At 23.6% G+C, this 17,948-nt stretch overlaps 1 protein-coding gene across 2 annotated transcripts in view; it reads left to right on the top strand.

Moving 5' to 3' along the window:
* Positions 1-11,032, top strand: part of LOC129609617 (homeobox protein 4) — a 52,886-nt gene extending 41,854 nt beyond the window's left edge. For both annotated transcript variants that reach the window (XM_055521653.1, XM_055521652.1), the window contains one exon: positions 10,894-11,032. In XM_055521653.1, the coding sequence (XP_055377628.1) occupies positions 10,894-10,928 (35 nt within the window). In that variant the 3' untranslated portion in view covers positions 10,929-11,032. The remainder of the gene's footprint in view (positions 1-10,893) is intronic.
* Positions 11,033-17,948: the final 6,916 nt, after the last annotated feature.

Here is a 17,948-nt window from a genome sequence, read left to right as displayed (position 1 = left end):
TGAAAGATTGACTGTGTAGTATAAAATATTATTAATTAAAAATTTAAATATAATTTTTTTACGGAAATGCAATGATTTGTAAAAATTATTTTTCTTTTATATTAAACTTAAAGTTGCGGTTAGAATAGTAAAAGTATGGCAAGAATTTATCTATATCCAATGATATTAGGCTCCAAGAAATAAGTACTTAAGCCATTTTTAGAAGATTTTTAGGAAATAGTATTTTCTTTATACTTTTTATATTATTGATTCGGCACTTATAATTTCTTTTAGAACATTGTTTTAAATTTTTTATTACTTCGGTATCTAAAAGTCAATTTTGCTTGCTTTTGCAGAAAGCTTTAATCTTGTAAGTTTTAGGAAGGTTATATTGTTCACTTCAATTTAATATTTAAGTTATTTTTCATAAAAATTGCCTAAAGTGATAACGTAGATCAATAGAGAATAAAAAATCGAATACATTTTGAATATTTGACTTAAATACTTTTTAACTGAAGCCGTAGATTTTTCGTTGAGAAGAACACTTATTTGACAAATAAATCATTGTAAGTGGTGCAAAGAACAAGACAATTTAGTTCAGGTAATAATTATTTGTTTTTATTAGATATTTGAACGTTAAAAAAATGTCATTTCTTTGTTTAATATCATTTCGCCTCATTTTGCTTAAACAGAGTAATTTATTTGTAATTTCATTTCAGAATATTTATTTAGACTTTATATAAACTTGAAAATAATCCAAGCTTTTGTTCCAAAGCATCACAGAATAATCTCATACTGAATTTATCTTGCTGTTTGTAACGCTGAGTCGATTTATTTTAAGTCGATTTGGACATATCTATTCGTTCGCCCCAACGATAACTTAAAAACTAATTGGCTTAAACTCATCAAATTTTCACAAATGGTTTATATTTAGTAGTAAATGCCGGAACTATATTTAAATTGGATGTGATCGAGGTACTGATTCAGGTAGCTGCCATACAATTTGAAAAGTTATTTGACTATATCTTACAAACTGTTTAATCTACATAGTACTGAAATTTTGCAAAAACAAATATGGTAAAATGGCAGCTATATAATAACTACCATGTACAAAATAGCACCAGACATATTTATGTAGCACTATACAAAATTAACTGTCTAGTTATCTTAACTTATCTACAGCCTTTAAAATCATTTATTCGTACGGGTATCACAGTGTCAAAACGGTCAAATGCATCTATTCCCATTTTTAGTGGTAATTTCATACGAATAAAAGGAAAAAAGCAAATTGTTACATTTTTTCATATTTATCGAGCTTCAATATAGCCTTCCTTTTCTTTATATAATTTTAGATAAAATTTTTCATCTTGAAATAGAAACTTTATTTAACTTTTTAATGAATCATCTTGTATAATCTAGTATGCAATATAAATAATATTAATACTCGCCCATATAATATTAAACCTATGTGAATTCATTTTAAATTTAATTTAAATGCTCTTACATATAATTACAATTAATTAATTAATTAATTAATTTTCTTTTTATAGAATAAAGAAAGGCTACAAGTAAATATCTACATGTACATTTTATATTTTACATATAAAATTTAATAAATTTTTTATTAACGTAATTAACAAAAATAAAAAAGACGAAACACAAAAATTCTTGTTATCCTTTTAAGCCCAGTGTCTATGCATATAGGATTAAAATAAAATTAATTTTCCATGTCTATTTTTAATCTTTTTGTAATTAGCGTATTTGCTTCTTTATTTAAAATTTTTTAATTATTTTATTTCTTGTATCGTTATTATTATATTTTTATTATTTGATTAAAAAAAAATGTTCTTATAACAGCTTTAGTGTTCGTTGATTGGAAATTCGAGTACGTGCGCTTATATGCATACATATATTTACTTGTATAATCTATATCTGCATGCCTATATATTTTAATGTTTCAATGCAATGAGTTGAAGAAGAAAAACTCTAAGGATTTTAGTAATATTCAAAGATGTTGTTGAAAAATTCCACGGTTTGTTAAATGGCACATTTTCTTTTAATATAATTTATGTTTACAGTATGTACTTGCATACATACATAGAATTTTAAGATTATGTAAGTTATAAAACATATTTGCATAACATTTTATTTAAATACTTTGTATTTTTGCATAAATTTAGGGGAAATTTGAGTAATAACTTTTGAAAAATTGAAATTATTGTGAAGCTTTAGCTATATGGATTAAGGGTACGTTTTTGAGTTAGAGAATGCAATCAATGCTAAATATTTCTTCTATCAAAAGTTGACAGCATAACTTTCATAAGAAATAAATTGAGGAAAAACGATTATTATAATTATGTTTCTTATGAAGAAAAACAGAACTAACTAATTTTTTAAACAGCAAACACTATTTCGCCAAAAGCCTTGAATTTTCACAAGAGGGACTTGCTGTGAAGAGAAGATGCGAAAATATTTTATACTAGTGAATTATTACTTTAATTAATATTTATTTGTCTACAAAATTTTGTATTTTTATCGTATAGAATTTAGATATTTTATAAACAGCTGCATAAATGAGTTGATGAACAGATGGACAGTAGATGGCAGATAGGTGGACAAACAGAGAGACAGAAGATATAAAGTGATACTAACACTTACATTTTTTTCAAATATTTCTTTGGCAAAGCGCCAAAATTAAAATATTGCTGAAAATATTAATTAATAATATCAGATAATTGTCATTCAAAAGATGTTTAAAATAAATTTTATTAAAAGAAAATAAGAATTGCCTTGAAATGAAATTTCTAGCTTTCATACAATAAGGAGCTATTTATAAATCTATAATAATTATGATGCTTGTAAAGTATTTTCTAAAAAAAAAAATTTCACACCCCTTTAAAGTTAAAACAAAAATATGTAATTGAAAAAATATCAAAGAGTATTTTGAAGGGTATAATTTCTTAAAAATTGCCACATATACCTCAAATACAGGGTGAAAGTGATATTGTATATAAAGAAAATTTTTCGAAAATGACTTGATAGACAAAAAAATTAGGAGAGTTTAATATAATTTTGAATGAAAAAAAAAAAAAAGATTTCGCAGTCAACCTTTTAGCCGACTAAATTATGCCACACAAGTTAAAAATTTAGGGGCTATCAGATTTATATGGCATAGCTACTCTGATTTGCCAAGCCAATTCACTACAATTTCTAGAATTTACTATAGCTAGCCTTATTACTATTTCAAATATTTAAAATAAATATAACATTCTTATCAGTAAGGTCACTCCGTTCAGAAAGTTTGGTGACGCTTTTTAAATTATCGTGCAATCTGGTAGACGAACGGCTATATTGAATTGTATGTAAATGTTACGCTGATCAAGATTAATATAAGTATATGCTCTACTTTTTCATATTTTATTTTTTTGCAACGTTATTAATATTATAACCAATGACATTGACATAATTTTTATCAAAAAATTTACACTTGCTTTAATTTCATTCGGAAAAATTTTCAAGATTTTGTTTATAATTTTATTTTATCAATGTTTTGTGTTGAATAAATATACAATGTATGAAAAGTGTTTTATCAATAGAAAAATAAAAACCACTTAATATTATTAAGTGATTAAGATTTCTTTTGAATTTTATAAAGGTTATGTTGATATTTTTTAATGTCGATACAAAATGGGATTTATTAAAAAGCTTTTATGTAAATTATTAATTCACTTGTAACATAAAAAAGTTCTGAAATTTAGTTTTTACAGTAATCAAAAGCAATATATTGAATTGTGTAGATTTCTTTAGACTGTGTGGGTTAAATTCGAGGAGTATTATAAAGAAGGATGTTAAATTGGGAGTATTCATTTTATTCAACGTTTCTTTTTATTTATTTATTCAACATAAGCAATTCTCAGAGTGGCATTATTTAAAGAGTATGGATTAGTTTAACCAAAATATGATAGGTTATGCAAAACGTTTTATTTTTAGAGATGATATGGAAGAAATTTGAGATACAATACAAGTAGCTAGAATAAATAAGCTGGCAGTATAGAGCGAATCTAAATCAAACTATTACAAAATAGCCTAGGAATAACTTAAGTTAATAATGAAACTCAAAATGTTCTATCAACTTCAAATTTTTAAAATTAACCTTACACAAAATCTTAATATTTATCATTATTATTAATATTTTTTTTTTCAATTTGAATGTGATGACTTCAAAGTCAAAGAATTTATAAAATATTGTGTTAAAAACGAATTAAATTGAAAATGGAAAGAATTAATTCTTTCGTAAAATTAAGATTTTTTTTTTTATAAACTTTATATTGCAGTGCAGTTAAGTAGATTTGTATTTACATAAAGAATGCTACATTTTACAATATTTCAGAATAACCAAAATATTTGAGGATAAGCGACCGTACAAAAGGAATTGCAAATGTAAATAATAAAATATTGAAGCCCATAATATGTATATACATATTTTTTTATAAAAATAGCGAGATACATTTCATACAATTATTTATTTCATACAATTTAATATATACATACATTATATAAATAAAATGTTAAGACTTCGAATTGATTTAATCGACTATAATATTCCCCAATGCGATCAATTAGGAACATTGGACAATCATATCATTGGCGGGGTCAGCAAATGAATTTGTTTAAATATTTTTATTAAGAAATTTGTTTTTTAAAGCTAAAATGAAATGTTCTGAAAATTTTAATTAAGTCATTTATCTACCTTAACAAATCGAGTCTTAAGAAATAAAGATTAAGAAATATTTTAATTTTCTGTATTTTATTGCTCCAACCGCTGCGAACCATAACGAATTTCTTATAAGTCCGTTTCCCGTTTAATTACTGCAAAATTTCGAACAATCAGTGATGTCCTTATCCAGGGATTACAGTACCTAAATAATTATGTATTTTACTTTTAAAACTTAACTTATCACGTATAACTTATCAAATAAAGAACAAACAAAAATTTTAGTTTAAATTTTTTTTTATCATTTTTTGTATTTGAAATTAAAATATCGATTTAACACAAATCTCTGAGAAACAAAAACACAAACAAAAACAAAATTTCATTCTACTGTTATGTAATACGGAAACCGAATGTAAAACGTTCATTGTAAAATATACTTAAATATTTTTGTTGCTGTTATCGCCTGCAGCATAAAATATTTTTATAAACCTTTATTTTTATTTCAAATTGAATTGAATAAATTTTTTTTCTTAAAACCATTTTAAAAATATAAAAAAATCACATTTTCAATAAAATACTTAAAAAACATAAACTTTTATATTTAATATACTAAAAAAAAACAGAAAAAAAAAAGAATGTAATCACATTTGGAATAATATAAAAATAAATCATTTTTATACATTTGAGCTTTAAAATTTCCGTTTCCCAATGTGGTCTTCCGATATCAAAAGTCATTATAACTTTTTATTTATTCTCTATCAAAAATGTTTACTTATCAATAATCTCTCGTAATCAAAGGTTAATATCCTCTCTTATATTTTCGTTTTCTGAAAATTTTTATGTACGTTTTCCGTTTTGTTTCCTCTCCCTTTCTGTATCTCTCTGTCTTTCTCTCTTATACTTTGTTTTGTTTTTTGATTTTGTTCTTTGCGTTTTTATTTTTTAAAAACTTTGTTATACTCACAACATTGAATCAATCAAGGCATATGGTGCAAGTGTAAACATTTTCGAATTGTTCAGATTTTTATTTAAATTTGTTTTATTTTGGTTTTCCTTTTTCTTTTATGTTTTTATTGTTTTGTTTTTCTCTATCTCAGAAGCCAACAAGCATTAAATGAATTTAAGAGTAGTGCCATGCCATGCCATGCCAGTGCCAGTACTAGTGAATTATAATGAAAAGAAGAATATTTTTTTTTTATTTGTTCTTTTTGATGCTAGAAAAGAATCTGCTTCATTCGTTGTACATTAAAGATAAATGTCGAAAAATGAATGTAATAAAGACAAAAATATAAAATAAAAATCAATAATTTCCAAAAAAAATAAAAAAATAAAAAAACAAAAAACGCAAAGAGGAATAATTTTTGTTTTTTTGCTTGATTGATTGAAATAAGAAGGAAAATAATGAAAAAATTAAATAAAAATCACAAAATATGAGAAAAAAAACAAAGTGGAAATGAAAAACAGCAGAAAATTCATTTTTATTACATAAAAGAAAGTAATTGACTGCTATAATATGGAAAATTATTTAATTTTTTTTTTTTGTATTTTGACTTTTTGATTTTTATTCTCTTATATTTTGTAAAAGTTGAAATAAAAATTGCAATCGGAAAAAAAAAATTTTTATAGTGAAAAATTTTGATTTTTACCCTCTGTTTTTACTAGATTTTTTTCTGGGTTTTTGTTGTTGTTTTACCGATCAATTTCATATTTTATATATTATATTTTTTTTTTTTCAATTTCTGCATTATTCACATTATTTAAGGTGAAATGCACTATTCATTTAAAGATGCAGTTGAATTTTTGTCCATGACATCAATTTTTAATTTTAATTTTATATTGGAAAAAGTTTTCATTTTATTTGGTCGTGTGGAAAATTAAAAAATTTTACAAGTTTCTCTTAAAATTTCCTTGGCTGCATAATTTTTTTTTTCTTTCTAGAAAATGAAAAAATAAATAATTGAAAAATAAAATATTTGACTTTATAATTTATAATATTCAGTAATAATTTTGTTTTTTAATTTAATTATTTTTGACTATATTTTTTACAATTTAATTATTAAAAATAATTGTGAATTTAAATTTTATAGTTTAAGTCAGTTATGTCAAACAAAACTGTTATCAAATTCGTACATTATAACAATTGAAGTGGTAAGTGGACGAAGGGGTTAACTTATATTTGCATTTTTTCATTAATAAATTGTTAAAATATTATTTTTTTCGTTACTTAACTCCTATGTGCACTGTCAATCTCATCTTCTATTAAGTTTCTAGTTATAAGAGTAATCATAGTTGAATATATATCAAATTTAATGATGTTCTATCCGAGCAACTCGATTTTCGTCAAAATGTTAGTTAACCGTTTTGTCCATTTACCTCTTCAATTGTGTTAAAAATCCCCGGTTTCTTTTATATTTTTGGTAGTGTAGGCTTCCCATTGTATATACAGTTCTGGAGATATTCAAAATTAATATAAAATTGAAGAAGTATAGGTACATAATTAAAGTTTTTAGAAAAGTTTGCAATACCTTATTATAAAGCTAGATTTATAAATCGATGTTTGTTCATTTCTATTTCTAATTGATTTATTATAAGGAAGGAACTGAAGATATAACGAAAATGAGTAAATAAGTAAAATATTTATGTAGATAAAATTGTTTTCCAAATATTCTAGTATTATATTTAATTGGTTTCATTACTATAAGTGCGATATGACTATAGTGTAACGTATAATGACAGCAATATTCAATGGTTTACTATACAAGGTTGTTGCAACAACATTTTTCCTATAAAACTATTTTAAATTAGATAGCATTCAATGAACATATTATTTATGTATGTATACATTTATAATATTAAGATTTATTATATCGTATAATAGTTGAGAACATAATTTCTCTATAGATTTTAGACAAAATTTGTTATGTAATATTAATCTAATATAGAATATCTTTTTCTAACATCAAAATCTAGAAAAAACCTAAACAATATTTATAAATTTACATATTATGTAAATAAATTTGTATATTTGCATATAGATAAATCAATCTTTAGATTTCGTATATGTGATATACAAGTAATAAATTATTTTTATCGATTTTAATATCATAAATTTTGTATCATTTGTGATTTTAAATGATGGCTGCCATAAATATAAGATGATAAAATTTTTGTTGTTTGTTTAAATTTGAACATATGCTAAAGTATATATACATGTGTGTATATGTGTTGTATATATAATATGTAAATAAGTTTAATGTTTACATAATAAAATATATTATTATGATGTATACATCTGGGTGTCTATGCATAACTAATTATTAAAGCTAATAAACATAATAGCTATGTATATAAGGAGTAAAAAAAAAAAAAATTTTACGACTAAAATAATGTCAATAGAACGTTGTATTTATTTTTTTCGCATATGTACGTGTAAATATAATAATTTTTTAGATAGATAGAAAAATATGATATAAGAAAATATTTGAAACCAATTAAAGGGAAATACCAGCATTTTTATATCTTGCGCCTTCATGGTATATTAACCTTGGTACAGAATTTGTAACCACTTAAAGGACCCATTTGTAATATGGACTTGTATATACCATTCTTAATCAGCGTAAAATTCGAATCAGCGATTGCATGATAACTCCAAAACGATTAAAGCAAACACCACAAAACTTTCACAAACTATTTCTTTTATACCAAAGTACGGACCCTAATGTAATTGTACCAAATCGGCCAACGAGTTTGGGTAGAGATTATATGTCATACAACCTAAATATTTGAAAACTATTAAAGATATTATCATGAAATTTCGTAAACGTGTATCCAATTCTATTTTACATGTATTCAAAAAATTTCAATGGAAAATTACAATTTGTTGTAATTGTTATTGAATATATCCTGCTTACCTTAGCCAATTATAACTATGTATAGTTCTCTTAAAGAATCTGTCTGCATCGCTCGTTCGACTCTATATGAGGAAGCGATCTCCAAGAAAAACTGTTAATCGTACAGAATGGGAAAAAGATTTTTTTTTGTTTATGACCTGTTACAAGTAACGTAGATTGAAAGGCAATCAAGTTTTCCTCAATCAACAATCATTGGGAACTCCTTTGATTTCTTCTATTAAAGTTATTCAAATGCCTAGTGTTTATTAAGTAAATGTTGTCTAAACTGAAAATTCTATTAAGTATTTCAATTTTAATTTGAACATTCGTGATTTTAATGGTGCCATTGATTTTAATGGTTCGATAAATCATTCAAATAGATTTATTATAAGTTCCTTTGAAATTTAGTAATTGCATATTTTTGACTTTACTAAATTGTTAAAAAGAAAGTGGAATAACATTGAAAATAAATGCGAATAAAATTTATTTTTGTAGCAAATTCTAAAACAATTTATTTTATAAAATATGCAAAATTGTATACGTGTTGATAATTTACATTAAAGTATTTGCAACTAATTAAATATTTTTTAATCAAGTAATTATGCTGTTAACTATTATTATTTAATACCTATAAGTATTCACTCAAATTACCAAATTGTGCAAAGTTGTCTGTATAGATGTTTGCATAATATAAATAACAGTGTTAATAAATATTAACGTGAAAATTTATTACGTACTTAGAACTTAATAATATGATTAAAAATCGAATTTTTCATTCATCAATGAATTTTATAATTTATTTTGATAATGAGTGCTATTAAAAGATGAATTTAGTCTTTTATTCTAAAGTGTTATTCAATAACATAATAGAATTAATTTGTTTATTATCTTAATGTACTTAAGTCTTAAATTTGTTTTTATAAGGATAATGGAAATTAAAATAGGTACTCATAAAGGTATTTTGGAAAATTATTAAAATTGTTTATTTATAAAATAAAATTAGCTTGTTAACTATTATAGAAAATTAAATATGAAAATTTAAATTATACAATAAGAGAATACTAAGTGTTAATGGAAAATAAATTTCAAGTGATTTTCGAGTGGAAATTTTTATTTGAATTTTAGAGTTGATTTTATTGCAAGACATTCATCAAAATGTGAGTTCTAGTAATAAATTTGAATACGTTTTTTTATGTCAAACTAACTATTTTTGATTGAAGAGAATCAATACAATAAAACCTTTATATAACGCACACAAAGCAAACAAGAGCTTTGTTCCTGAATTTTCAAAATTTTATAAAATATAGTACTAATTATTCAACAAACATAAATTTTTAGCATACGAAATGTTTGTTATACAGTCATTCTACTGTTTATGCAAACCACCTCTAAAATGTTCTTTAAGAGAACATTTTAAAAATTGTATAATTTTTCTTGTCACATAATTTTCCTAGTTAGGACACCATTTAATTCAAAAAATAATGTGACAAAGGAAAGATAATAATAATAATAAGATAATGTAGAAAAAAAATAAAGAATCAAAGAATTTGAATAATTATAATAAGAAAAAAAAAACTGTAGGTGGACAGAATTAAAGCAACTGCAAGCGAAATTAACCGAAATGAGCACAACTGATGCCAAATTGATTATTAACAAAATAATAATAAAAAAATAACAATAAAATGATACGAAAACAATATGACATGTACAATAAAATATTAAAGCAATAATATTTTTATATACGACTATGTACGTAAGAACGATTCTTTATTGTACATATAGATAACTACATAAAATAAAGCAAATAACAAAAAAAAATTGACACTAATAAAACAAATCCGCAGGAAAATTAAATTTATAGTTGTTAACTTAAATTATAGGATATAATTGATTTAAGTCCCTGTAGTCATTCTCATTACATGCGAGGAGAATCAGAGAGTTCTTTATATGAAGCCACTTTTAGAGATTTTTTGGAAAATAAAGAAAACGGGTTAAAACAAATAATTAATAACTTTTCCTTTTGCAGTTGATTTTGAATTGACAACTGCACGGTCCTGTAATTAAAATCAATTAAATTTTTATATTATTAAATTAAGTGAGTTTTTTTTTTGTAATTGTTATGTAAATTTTATAAATTGTTTGAATATAAAATGTGAAAGTAAAGCATGATTTTTTTAAATAACGTTTCGCTAATGCTTCGATTTCTGAGTGATAAGTCTAATATGTATATCTTGTTCGTAATTTGATATTATTAATGAAGTGAGTAAAATAGTTAAAATAAATTTTTTTTTTTCAAATTTTAATTTACAGATCGTAAATTAAATGGCGGCAATGTAATACATTAGGATAATGTATATATATGTGTATTCAAGAGGATTATGAAAAAAAAACTGATCATTATTGTCAACGCTTTCATTTGATTGAAATTGAAGCTAATTTTAAGAAATACTGATATTTATGGCAAAATAATTGTAATTACTGAAACTTGTAATAAATTATAGAATTTTGTCTAATACAATTCGCTTCTGTTGCGTATTGAATGCGAAAAATTGTATAATTTTTTTACTTCAACCATTAAATGAGATGTGAACGTGTTTGATATTTTGTAATTTAGAAGTGTTATAACAACATTCATATTTGGAGTCAAAAAATTCAATGCATTAATGTAATTTAATTATTGTAATTTTTTAAAATAAATAATAATTTTAAGTATTGAATTGTTTTTTTTTTAAATTTATTTTAAGTTTATTGAATTAATATTAATAAAAACTTTGTGTTTGAAAGAAACACAATAATTACTTTACGACTTTTGGAATTTTGAAACTATATGAAATATTCATTAAGAATTGTAATAATAAAACTTTATATTTCATAACAAATTGTGGAGGCTGTTCACCGTTTCTGAAGAAGAAATAATATTTATTTAATACTTTCATTTTTATTTTACAGTTTTCGTCTAAATATTTAAAGCTCTTTTCGTTTGAATATAGAAACTGATCAAAAATGGCCTTATTAGAGCAAAACTGTTGTTGGCATTAAAATGATGATGTTTGTAGTAAACAAGTTTTGCGTTATGCATGTTCATTACTTAGTTTTTAAATAATTTTTAAATTTTAAATATAATTTTCAATATTATGTAATTAAGAAGAATATTGTACTTTCTGAGGAATTGTATATGTAATGACTTATGCGATTCGAAATGTGAAATAAAATTTGAAAAATTTTCTATTACCATTATGACAGCAAACCGAGTTCCACGATAATATTTCTAAAATTAAAAATTCTAATAAAACGGAAAAATGTGTTGAACAAAACAGCATCAGAAAAAGAGAAAATCAAAAAAACAAAAATAATAACGTAAAGAGAAATAAGAGAGCAAAAAACAGGCAGTAACCAAAAAAACATTTGGTTTATAAGAATGTCGTCTATAGAATGTGATATAAGCCAAACGTAATTTTTAAGAGTTTAGTTTTGTACAAAGAAAAGTGAGGTTGTGATTTAATTTTTCTTTGTTCACTTGTTTTTTTCTTCCTCTTCTAATAGATTCCTTTTGGTAAAATATAGAACATCGTCGCCCCATTTTCTCTAAAAAGATTTTTATGTTCTCTTTTATTTTTGGTTTTATTTTTCGAAATTTTCTTCTTTTCGCTTTTTACTTCTTTCTCTTTTATTTATTTTGTGTTTTTATAGTTCAGGGAAAATTGTGTACACTTTGAACAAAATGCACCTGGTACACATATGATTTCGCGGTTTTTTTTTTTGCGACCATAATTTTAAATTCCTGTTTATTTTTTTTTTTTGTAATTTTGTGGTTTTAAATAAATACATTTAATTTTAAATTATTAAAATAAATTTTTTGTAGTATTTTAATTAATTTTATTATTATTACGATATTATTGTATGTACTATATATAAAAAAAAAACAAAAAATCAAACAAAAAATTTAAAATGCTGAATGGAAAATGTTGTCAGCATGAAAAATTATGAGAATATTAAATGTTCCATATTAAAAATATTTCTGTATAACAAAGCCACCAATTTTAAATTAAAATAAATATTTCCTGAATTGAACATTGCAAAAAAAAAAAATATTGGCCTTTTGTGTTTTACAATATGCTCGTTGTTCGTGTACACCACCAGTACGGTTAATTTGACTATGTCAACATAAACTTGTATGAAAAATTTTAAAAAGTAATAATCTAGAGAAGAATTAAATGCGTAAATTTAATTTGGTTATTATTTGGTTATTAATTTTGTGATATTTTAAATTGCAGCATAGTTACCTATCTGGATTTAAAGACTAAAATCGGTCATTTATTCATACCTGAGTAGCTCAGTTGGTAGAGCGTCCGCGTAGAAAGCGCCTAGAAAAGTGGTTCAATTTCAGTTCGAGAAGAAAAATTTTTAAATATTTGTGGCTTGACTCGTTCTTTTAATTATGTCATTCATGTGTTGATATAAACAATTACATTGTATTTGTAATTAGTTATAATATATTGTATAACAGTTATAACTATTTGTAATTTGTTATAAAAATTATAGTTATATTTCAATTAGGTTCAAACTAAAAATTTAGTTTTTTCAAAGAGCAAGTTTATCGAAACACATAAAATTCTATTATCTTTGTTTTGTCTAATTTCAGTTAATATGGGAAATTTACGGCAAATTATCGAATCTTCATTGTGTCCATTCCGCAAGGACAAGTTGAAGTTTTTGAAAATTAATTTTTAATAAGCCATTAATGCAGTTGCCATTATTAAATTTAATTCTATTTTCACATATACGTATTCTATATGAGATTTGTGTAATTTTTAATTGTTACAAAACTTGAGAAGTAATATATTTTTTTGAATTATACACTTTTCTCGGAAGGTAACATTACAATATTATTTTATTCAAAATGCAATCTAAAATTACAAAATGCAAATCATACATACTTTTAATTAAAAATAAAATATCCCTAAAAGTATGCAATTTACAATAATGATTTGCAACACAATATTCTGAAGGTAAGTTTATATTATACTTCATGCTGTGACTAAATATTTCGTCCTTTTTCTTTTCTATTTCCTTTTTAATTTGTTATAGTTTTTGTTATTAATGCGAAATCCTTTAATAAATTTACATTTTCAAGTATGTATTTTGTAATTTATTGATTTTCTTAACCTATATAATTTTTTGTGTCTAGAAGCATTCTTTAAGGTTATAACAATGTATATAATTATTATAATATATTGAAAATAAATTACATTTTATGTATATATATAAATTTTACTAGATTGTCATAGTTCAAGTTACCAGCTTAACAATGCACCAATTTGTTTGTGAAAGTAATTTTAAAATTTTGATAATAAACAGAATATTGTAGAATAATATACTATAAGAATTCAGGACAATAATTATAAAAATGCTATGTATACATTTTGTATATAAAATTTTTGATTATATTATATAGAATTCAAAATAAAACTAATTATTTTCTGATAATCTTGAATAATAACCCTTATTGTGAATCTCACTCGTTGAATTCTAAGAATTTCAAGCTAAGTTGCGTACGTTGACATTTGAGTAATTAAATCTCACTCGTAAAGATTATGAATCTGCAATGGCAACATTATTTTTCGGAGTGTCAAAATCGATATTTGATTATAGCTGTCAAGTGTCAACTTCAAATTTCATAGTAGATATTTAAAAAAATAATAGATAATTAAATTAAAGGTTTAATTAAATTGAACTCGTTTTAATTTGCTGTAGTTGTTTTGCTGCGATTGGAAAGAAAACGTTTTGGTAATGCTTATATCCTTTTGACTTTAGATAATTTGGATAATAAACAAATTTTTGAAACAAATAAACAAAATATTAAAAAAATTATCAGACGACTCTTGAATACTGGTTTTCTACGTTTGAAAATTTTATTAGTAGAATTTTGACATTTATTTTCATTACGAGTGTTATTCATAATTACTCTATTACGAATTTCGGAGTACAATATTCTACTATTTCGGAATTCACAATATGAAATTCGTAATTTCACCGAATTTAAGTGCTCCGAGTGAGATTTACAATAACGGTGAGTTTTAATTATTATTTTCATTTAAATTAAATAATTATAACAATATTTTATTTTACAAAAGATGTATCAAGTATCAGGTATGGTTAATTGGCTACTAGCAATTAAAAATAATTAATTAATAATTTAAGTTCGAATTTAATATAAAATTTATATGTTTTTCAAAAAAAAAATATTATAAAAAAAATATACATATATAAAAATTAATTTCCTGTTTGTTAAATTATGCATTAATGGTTTCCAATATTTGTTTTGTATAAAAATCGTTAAAACTCTAAGAATACAACAACGAATTCGTGTATGTGAAAATTATAAAAATTTTTATGTTTTTTTTTTAAATACTTTAATTTTTAATGTGATTTTTAGAAAAATTGTAATGATGTTGTTTTGTTTTTTTTTTGGCACTGTGTCTTTTATTATGAATGCAAACACAATGCAATAATAATATTTACAAAGAAAATATTTTATAATAAAAATTTTCAATTTCAAAAATATTAAAATCGTCTTAATACGAGTAGTCGACATTAAAAATGCCATTAAATTTTGTATATATGTGTGTATGATAATAAATAGCAGTGATGGAAATTCAAAAAAATTTTAGAGTACCACGTTAAGTTTTCTACGCGTACGAAACAAGAACTAAGTGGTACCACTTCAATTTGTGTAATATGTGCCACATTATAGTGCCAATCAAAGATATCTATACAAGTACATTATAGTCACAAAAATTGTATATGATTATTTCTAATTGTCTGCTGTTTTAATTTAATTTTGTTCTTTGCTATTGTGGCAAGTAAAGTTTTCAATATTAATGGTCTCCTTTTTGTCTTTTTTTTTAAATTTGTTCGAATTTGAATGCCTTTCAATGCGAGAAACCTTTCCAGCAACCGGAGCATTTTATTATCTAATTCTTATATTGGGATAAAAAATTATCTAAATTTAAACAGGGATTTGTTTTTTGAAGCTTGCTGAAATATCCGCGTGTACCATTTACGATTTGTGAGTTCTGAATCATTCAAATATCTAGAAATCCCGACATCAAATTTTTCGGTAAAGCATTCATAAACAAAAAAAGAAACTCTTACCTCTTAAATTATAGGAAACACAAGGCATGGCTCATTAATGAGAAATACGGATATACGTTGAGTTTACATGTGCAATAAATAATTGTAACAAATTTGACAAACAAAATAAATTTTTGTATTCGGAATAATACAAGAACGGTTTTAAATTTTATACCCTATAAAAAGAATTTTTGTATATAATGAATATGCGCTCAATTAAAAAGTCTAGCATTTTGGTTGAGCGTACCACTATAACAATTTTCTTCTGAAAACATCGCGTATAGTACAATAGTATCACATTTTCCATCCCTGTTACATAGTATATAATTCGGGTATCGAATTTATATAAGTGATATACGATTATGTACATGAAAATGAAAGGAATCAATATAAAATATTCGTCATAAATATTTTTTTAAAAATGGAAAAAATATAATAAACAAGAAATTTTTTTTTTCAAAAAATGAAATTTAATTTTTTCTCTTACATTTCATTTTTGATCGTAAAGTATGTTATTTCCGTTGAAATTGTATTTTATTTTATATATTTGTTATATATTATAAAACATGTTCAATTTGGGAGATGAGAATTAAAAAATGGGGTTAACACAGTAGGTAAAATTAATAACATTTTTTGTTTGTTGTAAATATAACCATTATTACACGCATTTATTTGTAATCTTCTTCTTCTTCTTTTGTGAGCGGGCTCAAAAGTTATAGCAAAAAAAATCAATTTTTCTAGTCTTTTTTAGTCTTCTTACACTAAAATTGAAATTCAATCAATGTGATCGTACAATATTGTTCGAACAGTCTCGACTCGGTCTAATTTACAGATTCTGATTTTGTTTCTAGATATTTTTCGAAATTATTCCTGTGACCTCAAGTCCCGAAAGAGAATTAAAAAAATTACTTAGTTAGAATTTGGAAAGAGTGTGGAATGTACGAGTATGTGGAAATGATATTAATGGGTTTGAGAGATTTGTTAATGTACAAGAACAATTAAGAAAAAATCTCATTTCAATCTTCTAAAATCGCATATTATAATAGATATTATAAGATAAGTAATGTATTAAGATTTCCCTTGATGGAATATTTCCCGTATGAGATATTAGAAAAGAGGAAATAAACGAAATTCGTATAATCCGGAATTCGATTTAATTGGATTCCAGAATTTTGAATTTTATTAAAACGAATCAATTTCGGAATTCCGTAATTTCGAAATCCGTATATGGATTGCTATTATTTTCTCTTGAAAGTATAATATCGGTCAATGCTTTTAAAAAAATTTAAAATTTCTTAAATTAATTTGTCTATAGTTTATTAATAACGAATTGTATTTATACAGGGTGTTTCGCATAGGGTGGCAAATAATTTCAGGGATGATTCTTTGATCAATTTTCAAAACTATAGCGCAGATCAAATTGATTAAAAGAAAACAAAGAGTAATAAAAAAACAAGCCCCTGATGATTATTCTATATGTCGCATGGTTCTGAAATTATAATCATTTATTTATATGAAAGAAAAATCTGGTACTTTTTTTTTTAACAGGCTATAATTCCGAAACAAGTATATCTACGACCTCCACTCACCACTCGTACAATTTTTTTTTGGAAATTGATTAAAGAATATTACTTGAATTTATTTGCCACTTTATACACCCTATACAATTATAAATAACCAATATTATGGCATATATACTACTCGTAGTATCATAATTATAAAAACTCTGCTTATTTTTGAATTTTCTATTATTTTATACAAAAAAAAAAACTTCGTAAAATTTTCATTTTTTATAGTTTTCATTAAATTTTATTTTATTTGTTTTTAGGATATTTCAGGTTTTTAAAGAGTTTTTCGAATATTTTAATAGTGAAAACGCTCTTGAACCTAAAATTAGAAAATTTTTACAAAGCGTAAATGTATATTTTAGCTTTATTGTCCAGAATGCATTTTTTTATCATTTTTTTTTATGGTTCATAATTAATACTTAAATATTATTGCAAGAGTTTTCCGTTTTATTTTTTTTTTTTGGTGTATTTTTCTCTTTTGGCATGACTAATGAAAAATAAATTGCAGCTGGCCGCAAAATTATATTATGGGAAGTGTGCAATTTTCATTAAGCGAAAATATGTTTTTCTTATGGTTATATAGAAACTTTTTAAAAAATTATTTTTTTTTAAATTTTACTTAGTTGGTAGCTAAATTGTTAAAAGTTTTTCATTTTTTCAATG

Source organism: Condylostylus longicornis, unplaced genomic scaffold (assembly GCF_029603195.1).
Source record: "Condylostylus longicornis isolate FDR11 unplaced genomic scaffold, ASM2960319v2 ptg000040l, whole genome shotgun sequence".
NCBI lineage: Eukaryota > Metazoa > Arthropoda > Insecta > Diptera > Dolichopodidae > Condylostylus > Condylostylus longicornis.
This window is presented reverse-complemented; position numbering and strand designations above follow the sequence as displayed.